We start from the raw sequence: 19,961 nt of genomic DNA on the forward strand, positions 1-19,961 counted from the left end.
AGGTGCCCTGGATTTCATGTTAAAACCTAGACTAGCGGCTTGACTCTGTCTTCTACCCTTGTTTTGTTGTGAGCAAACTAGTTTACCTACTTGAGCCTCTTTCTTCCAACAGAAAGGGGATAAAGGTGATTTTCTCAGAGTTAGCTGAGAATTAAATGAATAGCATTTATGAAAATGTTCTATAAACTCTGAAAGACTCCATGGATGGGTGAGCAATGGTGTCATTTATGGAAATCAGTAGATGCTATTGCCCTCCATATTCTCTGGATATATTCTCCCATCTCTTCTCATAAGACTGGTCCCTCTAGCCTTCCAGTAAGAGGAGTCTGTCACAGATCCAAACACATTAAAATGATTGGAATAGAGGGCTCACTTTTAGGGTTAATTTGCAAGTGAGACTACAAAATGAGCAATGAGTCTGACAAGAGACCAGATATGATGGGTATCATCTTGCAAAAGGGTGCCTGGGCCATGATGTAGGGTAGGACTCTTAAGTGCCTCTAGCAATCAATGCGTTCTAAATGTGTTTCTGTTCTCTACAAAGACACAGCCTTCAGCAGGGAATAGAGGTTTAGGAACTATGTGCTGTGAGTCCTTTTAAAAGAGAACACCAGACCATGCATGTGGACGTATAGACAATAACCTTCAACCCTAGTGTCCAGGGGTTGAAGAAGGACAGCCACTGAGGAGGAACTCCTGCTAGTTTGAGATCCACAGTATGAGGCAGTGTCCTTGACCAGGGACTAGGACACATTCCTGCTGGGCAGGGTCCTGAGATCTGGGCAGGACTGGTGCCTTCACAAGCCAGAGGCTGCCTTGTTGATATGTCAAGGTGGGAGTTGAGGAAGGAGTGGGGACATCAGGTTTGGGCCCCAAGGGGAGAGGAGTGACAGATTTAGAAGCCCAGGGCTTTGCAGGCTATTGGGAACAATAAGTCACCCTGAGGGGGAAGGAAGACACTTTCTCTCCCTTAAGGGTAAGTGATGGCTGAAACTCAGAGCTGTGTCCTGGAGGGTGGCGTGGTCAGCCAGGCATGCCACTGCAGCAGTGGAAGGGAAGCCAGTGGTTGGCATTACCGTCTCTCGCCTACAGTGTGTGTGTGCCCAGAAGGCTCTCTGATGAGCCTGGATCACACTTTCTTAGAGAGAAGAGGTATAGGAATGAATGGTTTACTGTGAAAAGATCACGAGGTTGGAAGTTAAGAGTCACAGGCTCTAATTCTGTCCCATTTCTGACTTCTGGTGTGACCTTTCCTCTGAGTCTGTTCTCTCATCTGTCTGTTGGAGAATTAAACTAGGTTTGTCCAGTGGGGCGAGGGGTAAAAATTCTCTGCCTACCATGGTTGTTGCTAGAAGCATTTTCACTTCCCAGATAATTGTATCTTCCTGTATCACTGGGGGACGTCCAGGTTTGTTTTATTGAGGGACATGGAGTATGACAGGGAGTCAGGAGACTTGTTTGCAGGTGTTTAATCAGCACTGAGAAGAGGACAAAATCCCTGAAGTTCATCCTCACTTCTGTCATTTATTGGAGTGTCACTTTAAATATTTGAGACCCAGTTTCTACACATGTGATAAAGGAGAGCATTCTCACTACAGGCATCTCCTCATGGTTTTTGTAACTTCAGGCAACACTAAAGGTCAGCTGCCATTTATTGAGCACCTGCTGTATACAGTCAATCTGACAAATGCCTTCCAGTGTCTGCTTCGTGACGGTCACTGTGAATGGGATTACTAGTCAGGCAGGGTTGGCAGGGGGTGGCACTGACAAGAGACTCTAAATGAAAGGTGAGTTTACCCTCCTGGGGAGATAAAGTTGCAAAATTACCAATCAGGACTGTCAAATCTTTCTCAACTGGCTGTCCAAAGTCATACCCTCAGGCAGCTAGGATGAGGCTGGCTGGCGGGCTCCAACCCCACCCCTTTCCAAGGTCGGTGCCAAAATGCTGCCCTCCAGCAGGGAGGCTGCAGCTGCCTCCTTTGGGCCAGGCTGGTGTCCAGGGCTGGCCACAGAGCTGCCTGCGGCCTCCTGGAGAGGTCCCAGGGTACGTTCCTCTCTGCCAAGATATAACTGCTTTGTGGTGCAGTCTGAGTGTCCCCCCTCAGCCCCACCTGCCAGGCCCTGTGGGCTCCCGGCTGGTCTTCACGATAAGCGGGTAGTAGACAGCCCACCTGCTTGATGTCAACATCTGTGGGCGCGGCCCCAGGAAGAATGTGCCTCTCCCAGCCTCCGCTCAGGTAATTAATCCCCACAACTGACAGGTGGCAACAGGCGGCCCTTTGGCTGGGGCCATCAAGAAAAGTGCTTGGAGGAAGGATTCTTTTCTCTTAAACTATTAAGAGCACAAATCGTACATGTCTGGCAGCTAGACGACTGTGGCAGGAAGGGAGACAGGGAGAAGAACTGAATACCATGCCAGACAGCTCTGGGGCCAATTTGGGGATCTCCATCTGCCTGATCAGTAGGATAGATCCAATAGGATATGGTGGCCCGCGTCCTGTTTGCAAGTTCACTTTGCAGAGTTCCCTTCCTTTGAAGTAGATGTAGCCCGAAGTGGAATACCTTAGTTGCTAATGAAGAAGTTGAAGCCCGAGTGGGGAAATGATTTGCCTCAGATGCTGCAGGAAATCATGGTGTAGGTGGAGGACCAGAGCCCTGTCCTCTTGACTTCCTGTCCACAGTTCTCTAGGCAATATTTACTGCCCCAGTATACACATGCAGCTCAGAAATGAGGTGATAAAATTGTGGTCTAGTTGCAGGAGTGTAATTAGTTGGCTCTTGAATGCTATTTTGTCTTTCCACCGAAACTTTTAAAGTTGGCTTTTCAAGAGGACACCCTCAACCCAGCCCCAAACCATATACCCTCATTCACTCCCTCTTTTCATTTTTGGTGTTTCGGTATGCCATCCATCATAGAACATTAGACTGATATTTGTTGAGAGTGTATTTACTTCACTAAAACCTTTGAAGTGGCTACTTTTTTTTTTTTTTTTTTTTTTTTGCGCGGTACGCAGGCCTCTCACTGCTGTGGCCTCTCCCGTTTTGGAGCACAGGCTCCGGACGTGCAAGCTCAGCGGCCATGGCTCACGGGCCCAGCTGCTCCGCGGCATGTGGGATCTTCCCGGACCGGGGCACGAACCCGTGTCCCCTGCATCGGCAGGCAGACTCTCAACCACTGCGCCACCAGGGAAGCCCATGGCTACTTTTTAATTATTATTTTTTTAAAGCCTCTCTTCCTAGATGTGAGGTGTATAAAGTTTCTCAAGTGAGTTTATTTGTAGAGAACAAATCCGGGCTATAGCGTATAATTAGCTCATACAGTTATATAAGGTTATTCAATATATATACAGTATATATGCAATTATATAAGGTTATTCGGTATATTTCAAGTAGCTCATACTGAAGCTGTGTCTGTTTCTTTCTAGCTAAGACTCTTTTTCCATTTTAGTGAACTGGTTATTTATCATTAATTTTCCAAAGCCTCTTGATCAAAAATTAGGTTTTGACCCTTATATTTTTATTTTCAAGTATCTCATCTCTCCCCCTTATTAATCTTTCCCCTGCCACATCAATTGCCATAACTTAATTGTGTCCTCTCTGAATATCCCGTCTGCTTTGTATGATTTTCTTTCCTGACTATTCCAATTATTGATTTCATCACCCTCTTACCCTTATAAAAGGGCCTTTTAAATTTGGCATTTCCCAAGAATACAGTTTAGAAAAGAAAAAAATTTAAGTCACTGAATGTTTTAGGATTGCTCTCTCTAAATTAAGACAGGCTTTGTACTTGATGATTGCTGAGCGTGGATGAACGCTGTTGTGACAGCTTTTGAGCTTGCCTTTTTTTTCCCCCTGTCAAATATTTTACGTTATTTAAGGTAGTACAGACTCACACCTTTCACCTCTTGTATTCTTTGAACTCTCTGAAAAAAAGAATTAAAAACTAGAAGTGCACCTAGCATTTCCTGTTAGTGAATGTAGTTGTCTTTTAGATTATTTGTATGTCTCATTGTTTTTCTGTTAATTTTAATCAACCCAAATTCTTGCAGAAGGCCAGAAATGTCACTGATGTTTTTAAGCATTAGCTTAGGTTTTACTCTCTTTTTATGACCCAGCCATCTTCAGAGTAGGTAATTTGCCCTAAGTCTTAATGGACCTCAGCTGCATCTGGTTTTATATGCTAAGGTTAATTCTGTGGACTAATGGCCAGTAGTAGGTCATAATGTGCATAGTATTACATTAGAAAAAATTTAAAACATTTTCTTTTCGCATGACAGCATGCCAGATGTGGATTTATCTGGAAGCTGGCACTGTAGCATCAGGATGGCATTGATGCTACCCTACATAATTGCTTCCCTTGAGTAGTAAGGTAGATTATATAGTTATTGATTTGTTTATACTATCCATATTCTTGGAGAATTGTGGGTCAAGGCAGCCTTGCAATTGGGATTTTCATATAGTATGGCATTTCTTCTGGAACAGGTTGAAAGAGTAAAGTTGATTTTTGTTTTGTTTGATGGAGAGGAAGGGTTTTTGTTCCACCTTTAGGAAAGAGAGCTGTTAAAAAATTATGCAGGTGTGTGCTGATATTAGCTGGCATCTCTATGCATTGTGATACTGAATTACCAGTCTGGCAGCCAAGAGCGTGTAATATAGTATGTCGACTGAGGCAGGTGGTGACGGTGGGTCATAGTTAGTGGAATGCTTTTTTTCCCCCCTTCTCTTTGCAACATGTTATTAGTAAAGGAGCTGAATTTACTCTTGTTTTCCAAAATCCCCGGAGTTATGTTATTTGAACATGATATTTGGCTTTGAGCAGCTCATTCCTCAATACACCAAACCTCTTCCCTTCCCTTCCCTTCCAAAACAAAACTTAGGCAAAGCTTTCTTTTGCATTTTGTCAGGGATATTGTATAGCAACAAAGAGTTTAATTCATGTGTTAGTTTTGAGGCACCTCTGTTCCATACCACTGTCGCAGTACTTTGCTCCTGTGGATGTTCAAGATTGTGTAAGAGGAAATTTGGTTGAGGCTCACCACAAAATTTGGCTCTTCATTCTTGCTTGTAGGCTAGTACTTCCTAGGAATAAACACACTCTCGAATGTGCATACATACACGTAAGTACATACATTGACTCCTACTCTTTTATATATTTCCGATCTAGAATCAGAAAGATGATCAATACTTTGTTTTCCACACTCTTTATAAAGAGTTACCTTGCCAGTGTGAACCTCGTAACTGGTGTCTGTAACAGATTTGTACCAGATCATAAAATATTCAAAATAGAAGAAACATTATAGATCATCTAACAGAGTTTCCTCATTTTCGCCCTGTGGATTATTGGCTCAGGGTTCAGGGAGATCCTATGCATTGCCTGAAAGTCCTCAGTAAATGAGTGTCAGAAGTCCATGACTTCTTTGGAGAGGTCAAATTCTCCAATCTTTGGAAGAAAATTCTTTCACATGTGCTTTCTTTTCTTTTTTCTTCTCATCACAGTATTTCATCTTCTAATTTCACATTAAGATTTGCATAATTTAAGCAGCCACAAGTTCACGTGCAGTCTTACCTAACTAGGTACAAAGATTAGTACAATCCACTGCTGACTTATCAAACCTAGGATCAACTGGAGTAGAATTGGTTCTTAAAGAAACTGGTGGGCATTTCATGTTATTCTTTTGTTCAAGATCCCATTCTGAGAATATAGTTACAAAATAGGGAAGAAAAATCTCAATTTCTAGAGAAACATATTTACTAAACTAAAAAGAATGTGTTACTGGGTCAAAAAAGCACTATGAAATATTATAATCCTGTAGGAAATTGGTGGTCATATTTTATTTTTTAGATGACCTCTGAGCTTTGTACCTGTTTTTCTAATCATATTGCATTTATGTAAATTCACTCTGCTACCAAATTCACCAGTTCCCTTTTGGCCCCATACAATGAGCACTAACTGCATGGTGCATGGCGAGGAACACTGGTCTTTATGTCAAGACGGTCCTTATTGCCGAATGGATTTAAGCAAGTCTCATTTCCTCTCTGGAATCAATTCCTCTTGGGCTCCTCCTCTGTAACTGTAGTGGCTGGACCAAATGATTTCTAAGCTTTTCCTGATCTAATCTTCTAAGAAAAGCTTAGCAAATGTATCTTACACTAAAAATTCCTTAAAACAGGTGAGTCAATAAAAGAAGCATAGAACCAAGTCCTTGGTTTAAAATGTCAGTTTGGTTTTTTGTGGAAACTCAATCATTAGAGTATGTTAAAGTTGTAAAAAATATGTGCCTTCCAGAAGTAGGAATATCTGAATTTATTCCCATGTTGCCTAGATTTAGTTGAGCAATGTGTAGAAATCATTTTTTCAGGGATGCCCTCCTGACCCTCTGGACTAAGTAGAGCCCCATGTTTTATCCTGTTTCCCTCTGCTTTTTCAGAACATATGCCACAATTTTAGAAATAATTTATTTAATGTCAGTGCTTCCTTTAAACCAGCTCCCTTAGGGTAAGGAATACTGCTAGTTCCCTGGAACCTAGGACAGAGCCTGGCATGAAGCAGGTGCTTAATAAATACTTGTTGAATTAATGAACTAACTTCACCTCTCGAAACCTAAGTTTTGTATCTGAAAATCAAGAGGAGAAGGAGGTTTAGACAAGATGTGCTGTAATGTTTCTTCTGGGTTCTAATATCTTATTTCTATATTCTATGTCTTCTAAAATCATAAGTCTGCAGTGATTTTACAAGTTGGTGCTACCCATGCTAAATTCATTTAAGACAAATTTTAATTAGGAAATATTTCAAGCATATTAAAAACAATAAGTAAATTTAAATATCTGAGTATCTACCAAAATGTTAAAAATGTTTCCATATTTCTTCAAATCTTTTCTTTAAATAAAATATGACAGATAAAGCAAAAGATCTCCCTCCATTCCAATTCAATCCCTTCTTTCCTTCCAACTATTAAGATGAAGGAAATACATCTGTATGTAAGAACATGAATAAGTCTTAAAAACATGAGAAATAGAAATGCCAGACCACTGAGATTAAATTTTGCACAGTGTAGTGTAAGTAAATATTAAGTTCACATAAAATTATATTACATGTACTTATGGATATATGCATGCATATTTTACAAATGTGTGGAAGCAGATCAACAAACTCCATTAGTTTTTTACACAAATGAATCTAGTAACTTGAATCCAGTTTAGAACCCAGTGATTACTAGCAGATAAATATGAACTGTGTGATTCATTGCAAATGGTTAATCTTCAAACTTTAGCAGACTTTTATTATCTGGCAACAACCAGTTCCTGAAAGGTTGAAATAATAATGTTTCCACAGTGTTCCCAAGATTACTTAAGCTACACTAAGCACTTTATGTGGGCGATCTTACAAATAGGAGGCTTCAGTAATGATCATAATACATACATGCCTTTTATGTTGGTCTTTGCAGTTGACTAAGGCTTCTCATGTCTGTGATTTTTTTCCTCCACTCTAAGAGATGTATATGGCATATTATAATTTTTTTCTATTTTATGTTTGTGAGAGGTGAAGTAACTGCATAAAGACTCAGGGAATAAATAGAAGAGGCAGAGTTTAAATCTTGTCTTTTGACCCCTAGTGCAGTAAATGTTTCCCATTATTGGTTTTGGATAAGAGTCCTTTTCCAAAGCTCTTGGCTTTAAGAATTAAGCCCTTTCCTCTTCTACAACAAAATTGGCCTGTTAATTCCAGTGTTACCTCATGGTATTTTATTTTCTTTGTCCAGAATTAGAACAAATTATTTTTTCTTTTCTCTATCTGTTGATGAGTCCAATGACTAAGCCCTGTCTCATTTTGCTCCTGAATATTGGGAGCCCTGTGTTAAAACTAACTCTCATTCATTCTGCTTTGACTTTAGAAAAGAGATAAGAAAATGACATATTATTTTTGCAAGCATCTTTAGTTCTAATGAATAATAGTTCTTGGCCTGTTTTGGTACTTCTATGCATATCTTTCACGATGAAAACTAGAAGACTGAGTTTTAGTAATTCCAAAATATTTTTTCTATCTCTTCACCTTTTTCTTCATTTGTACTGCTCTAGTTTAGGCTCTCCTCATTTCTTGTCTGAATGGGTCCTAATGAGTCTCCCTTCTCCCTACTTTGCCTCAGTCTTGCTCCTATCAGCTTTGTTTTACTTACTACATAGAAACTGATTAGGTCTTTCCCCTGCTTTGCAATTGTCAGTGACTCTCCTTTGCCTGCTGGTAGAGTCCACCTGTTTCTTGTGACATCCAAGTCTCCTCTGAACCTGGTAGCTGCCTTCTTTGCTTAGCCTCATTGCTTTCTGTTCTGCCTCTCCTCCTTCTTCCCCCAGCGCATCTCTATTTCAACCATATTAACATCTCTTTGCTTGTACTCATGATGTTCTCTCTTCATAGAGAGCCTGCCTTCTGCCTCTTGACTCTTCCTCCTGTTTTTGGGCTCACCATCTAGTTGGTGAATAACTTGTCTTTTATAAGGCCTAGTTTAAATATCCCTACCTCTATAAAACCTTTCTTCTCTGCTTTAGTGGAATATATTTACTTTTCTCTTTCTCTCTTATTCCAACCAATCCATCAGCAAATCTGGTTAAAATATATCTGGAAACCAGCTACTCTTTACCAGCTCCCCTGCTTGTCTAAGCCACTCTCATATTTTTCACTTGGATTATTTGCAGTAGCTTCCTTGCTGATCTCTCTGCTTCCATCTTTGGTCAACAGAGTTTATTCTTCACATAACAGCCAGAATCTTATTAAAATGCAAATCAGATCACGTCACCTTCTCAAACCTCTCCAGTGGCTTCCTATCTCACATGAAGGAAAACTGAAGTCCTTACTCTGGCCAAAAACCTTGCATGATCTGGGCCCCAACTTCTCTCTAAATTCTGATCATATCCCCTATCACTGTATCCTCTGTTCACTGCTCTCCAGTGACACTGGCCTTCATGACAGATATACTCACCCCAGGACCTTAGCACTTGCTGTCTTCAGTAATTGGAACATAATTTCCCTAGTAGTATGAATGGCTCACTCTAATGCTTCCTTCAGATCTTTCTTTGAATATCAACTTACCAAAGTATTCTTCTCTGACAACTGTAGATAAAATAGTATCCTCCTCATATAATGGTCTCTAACTCCTGGCTCTTGACTCTCTACTGCCTTTAAATTTACTCTGATTTTCTTTATCCACTATCTGACATAGTATTCACTTGTTTATTCTAGAATGTTAGCACATTTAGAGCCTTTGCTTTTGTTCACTTCTGAATTTCCAAACCTTAAACAGACTCTTGAATATAGTAGTTTCTCAATACATATCAAATTTATTAATTAGTAGTTAATTGCTCTATCCTCTGTAATTCCATAACACTTTACATACCTATAGCATTGTTTGTATTTCACTCTACTTCTAAACTATGAGCAACTTGAGGGTAAGGACTGAGTAATTTTTTCTTGCAATTTATTTTACACTTTAAAGACTATCCTACACAGTGAGGATACATAAGTTTCTCCATTTGAGTATTTTTAAGTCTTATTTCTGTCCGTTCCTAGTACAGAATAGAGTACCTGGTATCATATAGTATGTGCTCAAGTAAATGTTTGTTCCATAGTTATTGAATGGTGTGCAAATGGGGAGATAAATAGATTTAATTTCTAGTTTACAATGACAACTGCTTAGCAGATTCTAAGGTAGTCAATGTTTTATTTTCCACTAAAATATTATGAATTCCAGAAAAATGCCTAACTAAATTAGACACTCAAGCTATTGACAGTCTCCTGTAGCAAATTTATTATTAAATTTATTATTAAAAAGTATGGAACTGAATTGAAAAATGTCAAAGGAAGCCAATACTAGCTCTGGCCATAGCTTGCTATATTCATGGAAAACTACAAAAACAAATTAAGGGCCTGTATTTTTTAAAAATTAGCATAAGGGAATATGATTTTAATGAACCAAAGAAAGCAAAATCATCCAAATAACTGAAAAAATAAAAAAGGTTAAAAATGTTGCTTCAGTACAAAGTAATAAAACATAAGCACTGTTAAGTTGGAGAAGAAAATAATAAACCTAGAATAGCAGGCTCTGATGAAAAGATGACTGGATAAGGTAAAAAGGGAGATAGATGAGATAAGCAAGTTCAACTGAGATGCAATAGAAGAATTTCAATTCTTTGTAGTAGAATAGAACAGAATTAACTCTAGAAAGCCATACTTATGGTAGAGAAAACAAATTTGAGAAGCTTTCCCAGAATGCAAACAAAAGAAAAAGATGTCAACAATTAGTGTTTGAGTATATAAAATGTATGCTGGATAGAGAGGGATATCCAGAGTAAGACTTATATGTTTCTAGAAACTAATAAGAGCAGAAGGAACAAAAACATAAGTAAAAAAAGGAAAAAATAAGAAATTTACTGATTTGAGTTCAAGCATGTTAAGTTGAAATATCTCACCAATTTCCAAGTTATTTTGAGAAAAAAAGGACACATTTAGAAACATTCTCACTTAAAACAAAAACAAAAACAAAATAAAGAAGGAAACAAAATCCTGAAAATATCTAGGGAGAAATAAGCAGCTTACTTAATTTAAAGGAAAAAATTCAAATTGACCTCAGACTTCTACAATGCTAAAATATACATTGACTCAATTATCCAGTTTCAAGAGATTCAGTTAAAATTAATTTATGTACTAAAGATTTGTATACTAAAATGTGCTCTTCAGTGTTATTTTTAATATTTTTACAATGGAGTAATTTATACTATAAAAGAAAACATGCTTAAATAAATCATAGTATATCCCTTTTTAATACTATAAACATAACCACATAAAATTATATTTTAAAATTATAACAGGCTCATGATATGTTAAATTAAAAATAGATACCAAACTTTTTATGATATACCCCAGTTTGTGTATATGTGTGTGTGTGTGTATGTGTGTGTTGGTGTGTGTGTGTGTGCGCACATAGGAAAAAGTCTAAAATGTTAGGGGTATATATCTCTGGGTAGGGGGAATATGTCATATATTTTCTTTTTTCCACAAATTTTTTATGTATACATGTTGTTATAACTATGAAAACAGAGAGATTTATATATAAAAAAAGAGAAGTTGGATAAGTTTTTAATCCCCATAACTGCTTCTAATAATAACAGTACTACAAGGAGAGAAACTTTATAATTTCAAACATAAAGTTTGGAGTGTTTAATATCCACCCAAAAAGCTGCTGGAAATTCAATGCAGTGGACTTACATCACCAAAGAAATTCTTAAGTTATAGTAGATTCTTTTTTCAGGTATAAAATCAATTGGGTTCTATGATACTTGTCAGTAGGAAAAACCTAGCTAGAGATAAATATAACCTTGGAAGAAAAATGAAAAAAAAATCTGTTTAGAATGGTAAGAAAATGTGCAAAGGGGAAATAAGTTCAAACTAGAAGTGGAATCCATGAAACAAACCAAAAACCTAGAGAAAGAATAATTTCCCTCAAGAATGTTGTATAGTCCTTTATTACATTGAATACGAAGTATAATAGAACCCAACCCCCCAAAAAGAAATGCTTCATGTGTTCCTCAGTGTTAAAAATTAGATACATCAGAATGTTGTAGATATAGCTAAAGGAGTGCTTAAAGTGAACTTTGTGGAATTAAATGCTTATATTAGGAAAATATGAAAGTTTAAAATCAATGATCTAAGATACCAATTTAAAGAAGAAAAACAAAACAATAGCAAACTGAATGATAGTTCAATTAATGTAGTTAGACAAGAATAAAAAATTAAAAGTCATGCATGTTAGAAAAGAAGAAATGAAACTGGCTTTACTTTCAGTTGACATCATCATCTATGTAGAAAATTGTACCTACAAAAAACTACTAGAACTAATAAGTTTAGAAAGATTTTGTATATTGACAGGATACATGGTCACTATACAAAAATCAATTATATTTTATATACTAGAAAAATACAATTAGAAATGTAAAATTTTAAAGTATTATTGATAATTAAAAAGTATTAAAGAAGTAATCTAACAAATTTGTGCAAGATTTGCACACTGAAGACTATAAAATATTCCTGAGAGAAATTAAAGATGTTCTAATTAAATGGAGATATATACCATGTTCATGGACTAGAAGATACAGTATTGCTAAGATATTAATTCTCTTCAAGATGACCTATATATTCAACACAGTCTCATCCAAAATTCTACCAGGCATTTTTGTGGGAATTGACAAATCTCTTGTAAATATTATATGGAAATTCAAAGGACCTAGAATAGCTAAAACAATTTTGAAAAAGAAGAACAAAATTGGAAGAATCAGATTACCTGATTTTAAGACTTGCTATAAAGTTAGAGTAATCCAGACAATGTGATACTGATGTATGAATAGATCAATAGAAAAGAAGGCAGTGTCCAGATAAAGACCTGAACACATACGGTCAATTAATTTTCACAAAAGTTGCCAAGGATATTCAATAGGAGGAAAATATAATCTTTTCAACAAACTGTGCTGGAACAATTGAATATCCACTAAAAAGAAGAGAAAGAGGAAGAGAAGAGAGAGAAAGAGGAGACTGAAAGTAGATATAAGACTAAATGCAGGAGCTAAGATTATAAATCTTCTACAGGAAAACATAGAAAATCCTTCTAACATTGGATTAGATCAAAATTTCTTAGGACACAAAATGCATGAGCCTTAAGGGCAAAATATTGATAATTTCTTGAAATTAACTGTTTTGGAAAAGCACAGAAAGTGGGGTAAAAAAATGTAATCTATAGCCTGGGAGAAAATATATAGGTTTTTAACTTATATTACATAAAGGACTTGTATCCAGAATACATAAAGAACTCTCTTCACTCAAATTATGAGCACAAGCAACCCAATTAAAAAATGAAAATTTAAAAAGTATAAAAGATTTGAACAGACACTTCAGAAAAGAATAGCAAATAAGTATATAAAAATAATATAAAGTTAATATAAATATATTTATATTTTAAATTTTTCATTATATAAAATATAAATATAAACAAAGTATATATGTATATGAAGAGATACTCAAGATCATTAAACATCAGGGAGATGCTAATTTAAACCACAATGAGAACCACTACATACCTGCTAGGATGGCATTGAAATTGACAATACCAAGGGCTGGCAAGGATATGAAACCCTCATACGCTGCTGGTGGTGATGTAAAATGGCAGAACTTCTTTGTAAAACAGTTTGGAAGTTTCTTATGAAGTTAAGCATACACTTAATCAGCAATCATGCTTGCAGTACTTATCCAAAATAATGTAAACATATGTCCTAAGATTTGTATATAAATGTTCATAATGCAGTTGTCCCTCCATATCCATGGGAGATTGGTTCCAGGACCCCCAGTGAATACCAAAATCCACAGATGCTCAAGTCCCTCATATAAAATGGTGTAGCATTTACATTTAACCCACATACCACATACATCCTCTTTTATACTTTAAATCATCTCTAGATTTCTTATAATGCTTAATACAGTGTGAATGCTATGTAAATAGTTGCTGGCATGGCAAATCCAAGTTTTGCTTTTCTGAGCTTTCTGGAAAAATTTTCCTCCATATATTTTCAATTCATGCTTGGTTGAATCTGTGGATGTGGAACCCACAGATATGGAAACCAACTGTAATTTTATTCATAGTAAATAAAAACTGGAAATAATTGGTGACTTGATAAATAATGGAATTCCATTCAATAATAAAATAGAATGCTGATACATGCAAAAACATCAGTGAATCTCAGAAGCGTTATGCTAAGTGAGAGAATCCAGGTACATAACGTACAGTATTATTCCATTTTTATAAAAATTTAGAAAGGCAAAAGTGTAACGAGAGAAAGCAGGTACAGATTGCCTGAGAATGGGTTGGGGTGAAGATTAACTGCAAAGGGGAAAAAGATAATTTTGATGAGGGGTGGGGACTCGGGGAAGGCTGGGGAGGGGTGGAAATAGTGAGTATCTTACTCATGATCGTGGTTACATAAGAGTGTACACATGTCAAAAGTCACCAACATGTACACTTAAAAATTGGTGTATTTTATAGTAAATTACACTTCAAAGCTGATTAAAGGAAAACAAAGCATACATACCCAAAAGAAGAAATTGGTCTTTAGATTTACAGGATCTCAGGTCAATGTTTGGGAGCATTTTAGAGGTCAAGTTTCAAAGCCCCAGAGAGGAAGAGAGACATTAAAAGAATCCAGATGTATTCCAATTTGTAGTCTCTGCTGACTTGAATCACCAGGGTATTTTAAAATCTTGGCATAAATTAGATTCCTGTTTTTAGTGATCTTGCAGAAGCATGGAAAATTGGTGAAGATGATAGTGGCTATTTGGTGGGGGAAGTGGGTAAGTCTAAGGAATTATGAATACACTCTAGGCCAGGGAGACTGAATTTAGTACTGGAAAAATATTAAATGTCGTCACAGAACCAATTTGCAAATAATGAAGGAAATAGAGTAGCAGAAATTTGGCTTTGTCAAGAAGGAACCATGCCAGACCACTTCAGCCCCTCTGATTACTGAACAGCAGTTCTGGAAGTTTAACTGGAAGCAACAACTGGAACGTATCCTGGCCCTGGTCAGACATTTAGATTTAGTCAATAGTAAACCCTCATCACTAAAATTGGAAAATATGGTTTACAGCCCCAGATGCAGCCCTAGCTGAAGAGTAATATCTAAATTTTCCTGGCACGGTGTAGAGAACAGAAGGAAAATATGTTTGAATTGTGGGTGATGAATGTATGGTGTGTTTGAGGCATGATGAAGTTTGCATGAGTAGAACATGAGAGTGGGATGTGTGTGTGTTTGTGGGGTGGGGAGGGAATGAGAGAAAGATGAAGCCAGAACACAAAGGGCATTCATACACCATGCGAAAGAGCAGGACCTCTTTCATGAATTCCCCAGAGCCATAATAGAATTACTAACAGACAGCTGGTCCTAGACTCTAGGTCGGCTTTGTCCTAGTCCAGGATTGTTTCACTTCTATCACTTGCTGCTTCTCCCTGCACTGAAATGAGCAAACATTATTATACTGAGAAATAAATAAAGAGGAATTATTGATGGTAAGTAGATCATTTTTGAGCTCCATTTTAACGTTAGAGAAGATTGTATACCTCTTAGGTTGATTTGGCAAATAGCCACACGTTTGAGAATTAGGAAAAAATAAAAGTACAGAAATATGCACTGCAGAGCCAAGAGACTGAGAGATGAGGAACTACTGTTCCAGGACTATGGATGATTCCCATATACTGGTTGTTAACCAGATCTTCTCTGTGACCTCAGGCAAGTCCTCTGCCTTCTTCTTATCTATAAAATGGGGATAATAATACTGATCCATTATCTGTTATCTGAAATTCTGAAATTCAAAGAACTCTGAAAAACAAAAGTTGCTTTGGTTTCGTTTTAATTTCCTAAGTTCGTGGCAAACTCAGGTGGTGGTGAAACCTGGCCTGAACATTGAGGGTTTATGGTCATTTCCTAGTTAGTGTGAATCTTCATGAATTCTGAAGAAATATTAAGATTTGATTATAGGGTGACCCACTAAATCCTGCTGGAGGTGTTTATAACATATGCTATATGTTCTAAAATCTAAAATCTAAACAGTTCTGGATTCTGAAACATCTGGCCCCAGGGGTTTCAGATAAGAGACTGTAGATCCGTAATACCTTCCTATTAGACTTCTGTGAAGATTAAATTTCTTACTCCAGAGCTCAGAAAATGGTGAAGTTATTATTGCATATCATTACTGAAATGCAGAAATTAGATTCCCCCTCCCACCTCTTAAGGATGAGTGAAGATGTAACCTGATGATGCCTAAGATTATTCTTAGTACTTTTACGTTTTAGTCTGACAAGTGTGATTTACAGTATATCAGCTATTGAAACAGAACGTTTCTCTTAACTGTCTTACTTATCCTTCTTTTCTTGCAATCTTTACACGCTTGGATGGGTGACTTATTTGCCTTTAGGTGTTAGCTGACAAACTTTTTTTGCAATCATCTTTCCTAAGGTGCATTTTATGAAACTCATGTTTAGATTATACATCTCCTAGTTTAGTTAAAACACAAACAAATATGCTTATTTTCTGAGAGTTCTCAATAAAAATGAGTTCATAACATGCTTTAAGACGATGTCTTTGTTTGTAAAGTCATTGGTTAAAAACACCAGAGGAAAAATATCTACCTAGATTTCATTCAGTGTTTCCCAAGTAGAATTTTTTTTCTGTGGTTGATTTATGGCATGCTTCCTATTTCTTCACGCTATATAAAACCCTTTTGCTGTGTTTAATCCTTGACCTGTGGGCATGGAGAAACAATTATGTAATACACGTCTAGTATTAGGAAATTTTTAACTGAAAATTTCATATAATGAAATGCTTGGGAGAAAAAAAAGTTTATTTAAATAAATATTATATTTCAAAAGGAAGAGGTAAAGCTTTTTTCTTTTTTTTTTTTTGCTGTACGCAGGCCTCTCACTGCTGTGGCCTCTCCCGTTGTGGAGCACAGGCTCTGGATGTGCAGGCTCAGTGGCCATGGCTCATGGGCCCAGCCGCTCTGTGGCATGTGGGATGTGGGATCCTCCCGGACCGGGGCACGAACCCATGTCCCCTGCATCGGCAGGCGGACTCTCAACCACTGTGCCACCAGGAAAGCCCTTTTAAATGTGCTTTTCCATGGGACATTTGCCTCTATTCAGAGTTGGGTTGGAACATAGCAATAATGAATCCCTTTACCACTCTGGCTCCTGCTCCCCAGTGTCTTTTCCCTGGAAGGATGTTGCTGTCAATTTAGGATTGTAACCTGTGTGTGTCTGTTTACCTTTGTTTGGGTAAGTGTTATTAGGTACCCTGCTCTTGGCCAGCAATTCCACTATGTGGGTGGTTTCACTCAACATCAGAATGAGGAGGAATGCAGTGATGAGGCATTGACCCAGAGAACAGGGGTGATAAGGTTTAAGATAGTATAAGGATTAGAATGTAGACTTTCTATACTGTTTCAGAGGTGGGAAGAGGAAACAACAAGGATGGAACTTTTTCTTCAAGGTCTCATGCTTTCTCCACCCTATTTTCTAATTTTACAGTCAACCAACCACTGAACTTCCTCTCCCTACAGAAGGTAGTGTGGGGAGGAAAAATTTCAGTCACTTGTGAGTGAAAAGATAATCTTTTTGCTGCCATGATTTGCTGTGTTGTAGTAGAGCAGTCCTTCTTTCATGACAGCGTATGACCAAGTGGCCCCTTCCAGATCCCTCATTCTTTTAGGCTATGACCTTAGAAGATAAGTGCAGTCAATTGCAGGAACTTTTGCTTTGCAGTTTTCTAGTTGGTTGACCTCAGGTAAAATGTCTTCACTATCTGCCAGGTATTCTATCTTAAAACATTTTTTTCCATAAACCCTAATTCCTATGTGTATTATAAGGGGGAATTAATTATAGTCTGTTTAATATCACTCAGTACATGAGAACATTGTTTTTCCATTTAGTTTCTGGTACTCTGTAAAGCTGTTCATAGTGTTAATCATTGAAATATTTCTGAGAATCTCTTTCTTCATCCTAAAGAGAAGATAACAGGAAATAATGTCATAAATGTGTTTTGATAAATGTGAAATAGTTTGTAGACATAGGATTTTATTTAAAGTGGAAAGAAATGATTAATTTGATCAATGAATGTAATTCCCTCGAATAAGATTGCTAGATGTCATGCATATAGTAGCCAACGGTGAACATGACGCTGAAAGCTCAGCCTCTGTACACCAGTGCCGAATCAGATCTCAGAGATAGAGTTTTGGGTGAAGTAGAAGAGAATAGTTTTATTGCTTTGCCAGGCAAAGGGGGGCAGAGTGGGCTCCTTCCCTCAAGAACTGTGGGACCCAACCCTGGAGGATTTGGTGAGGAGTTTTATAGTGATGGTTCAAGGGCAGAGTTGATGATAAGATTAGGGTGTGTGCAGAGCCTGCACTCCTTTAATCTGGTCTCGTGTAGTCTGATGAGTTTTCCTGGTTGCTTTAATCTGGCCTCAGGTGGTCTTCTCTAGAATGAAGAATGCTAACTCCATTTGTTGGGGATTTTCATTCTGTAAGGAGCTCAAAGATATTGTTATGTGTATCCCTTGAGGCAGAACCAGGACCCTGCCCCAAGGCTGCACTATTGTTTTTTGGCTGCTCCTCATTTGTCTCTACATCCTCTCCCTTCCCTGATTAGCAAATGTTTGAAACTGCCTTTTGGGGTGCAGGGAAGGTCATGGAGGCTAGAGTCTGTTCCCTACAAACAAGGAATGGGGTACCTGGAAAGGCTTCTCTACCCAGGAGCCCCGCAGGGTCCTGCTCGGTTTCATACAGGCAGCTATAAAGGTATGTGTTTAGAGAAAGTAGATACATGTTCCTTGTTCTGATTTTGAACAGGTATTTTGAACAACAGTATCTCCTATTGTTTCTTTTCTTTCCTCCACCATTGGCCCATCTCTAAGCAGTATTCCACTGAACTGAAGAAACTGTACTGCCAGATTGCAAAGACATGCCCCATCCAGATCAAGGTGATGACCCCACCTCCTCAGGGCGCTGTCATCCGTGCCATGCCTGTCTACAAGAAGGCCGAGCATGTCACTGAAGTGGTGAAAAGGTGCCCCAACCATGAGCTGAGCCGTGAATTCAATGAGGGTAAGGAGAATGGGGATCTGTGGCCGTTCAACTAAGTTCCTTGAAATAGAGCTCCTGTGGAGACTTTTGTTTGGTGCCCACTTACCTCGTTCCAACCTCTGCTGGCTGATGGCAGCTCAGGCTACCTTTTTGGCTGACAAGACTGTCTGAGAATAATGATGAGTAAATTTCAGGCTTTCACAGTGATTGAACTGTTTATTTTAATATTGGTAATTGCTCAGTGACCTGGACTTGCCTCTCTACTCCCTACTACTGCTTCCTTCCTTCTTCTTCTTTTTTTTTTAAATGGGAGGGTTTAAGGAGAACATGTGGCCCTTGATCTGTTGGGCCCTGGCTAGGGGCTTCAGTGCCTCTCCCAGGGTGATTGTCAAGGCCAGACCAATGAGGCTATAGAAGGGGAAGAGATAGGAGGATAAAAGATGAGAAATATTGAAAAAAAAATAGAAGAAGAAAGTAGGAACTAAGAAAAAGAAATGAAGACAAATAATGGATAAGAAGAGTTAATAGAAGATCTACAACATAAGCTGGGGATGGGAAACAGTAAAGTGAAGGACTGGGAGTCAAAGAGCAGGTATCTTGGGGTAACTTTTAAGTGCTGTATCCATAGGTAAGTTAGGCCCCAGTCTCTGAGCCTCAGATCCAGTAATAGTTTTACAGAAGAGGTCATTATTTCCAAGGGTCCCCTTACATCTGCTGTTCTAAAGTTCTTTGAAGGCAGGCTGTCAAGAAGAGAGAAAAATGGAAAAGAAGGACAGAAGAAAGCATAAAGATTCATCAAAGAGTGATGAGGGTGCAGGAGGGTTGGGAGTTAGGATACTTTTTATAGAAATTATATGAAAAATAGAAAGATTGGTAGGTAGCCAGAATGTGTATATGTAGAGAATATAATAGATGTTAGAGAAAAAAGTAATGCAGAAAGAAAATAGATAGAAATTTAAAAAGAGAAAGTTAAAATACTCCCAGCTTAATACAACTATTTTTTTACACATTAATTTCTAGTCCTTGTTTATATGATCTCGTTATCCATACCTTTGCATCTTGCTTTTCACTTAACAATATGCTATAAAGGTTATTCCCTATAGCTAGGCTTCATTATAAGTTTCCATAATTGCCCTCCATCCCTCAAGGTGACATAACCATTTCTTATTGTTTTTTTTTTCTCACTGTTTGACATAATAGTTGTTTTTAGTTTTTGCCATAATAGATGATGCTTCAGAGAGCGGAGAGCATCTTCATAACTTAGCCTTTTACTTGTATTGAATATCTGATTTGT

General features: G+C 37.8%; 1 protein-coding gene across 10 annotated transcripts in view; it reads left to right on the forward strand.

Annotated features, from left to right (window-relative positions):
- Positions 1 to 19,961, forward strand: part of TP63 (tumor protein p63) — a gene marked incomplete at both ends in the record, with an annotated part of 242,353 nt that overhangs the window by 195,610 nt on the left and 26,782 nt on the right. For all 10 annotated transcript variants that reach the window (XM_081234847.1, XM_081234845.1, XM_081234848.1 and 7 more), the window contains one exon: positions 18,502 to 18,688. In XM_081234847.1, the coding sequence (XP_081090973.1) occupies positions 18,502 to 18,688 (187 nt within the window). The remainder of the gene's footprint in view (positions 1 to 18,501; positions 18,689 to 19,961) is intronic.

Source organism: Mesoplodon bidens (genome assembly GCF_964165515.1).
Source record: "Mesoplodon bidens genome assembly, chromosome: 5".
Classification (NCBI taxonomy): Eukaryota; Metazoa; Chordata; class Mammalia; order Artiodactyla; family Ziphiidae; genus Mesoplodon; species Mesoplodon bidens.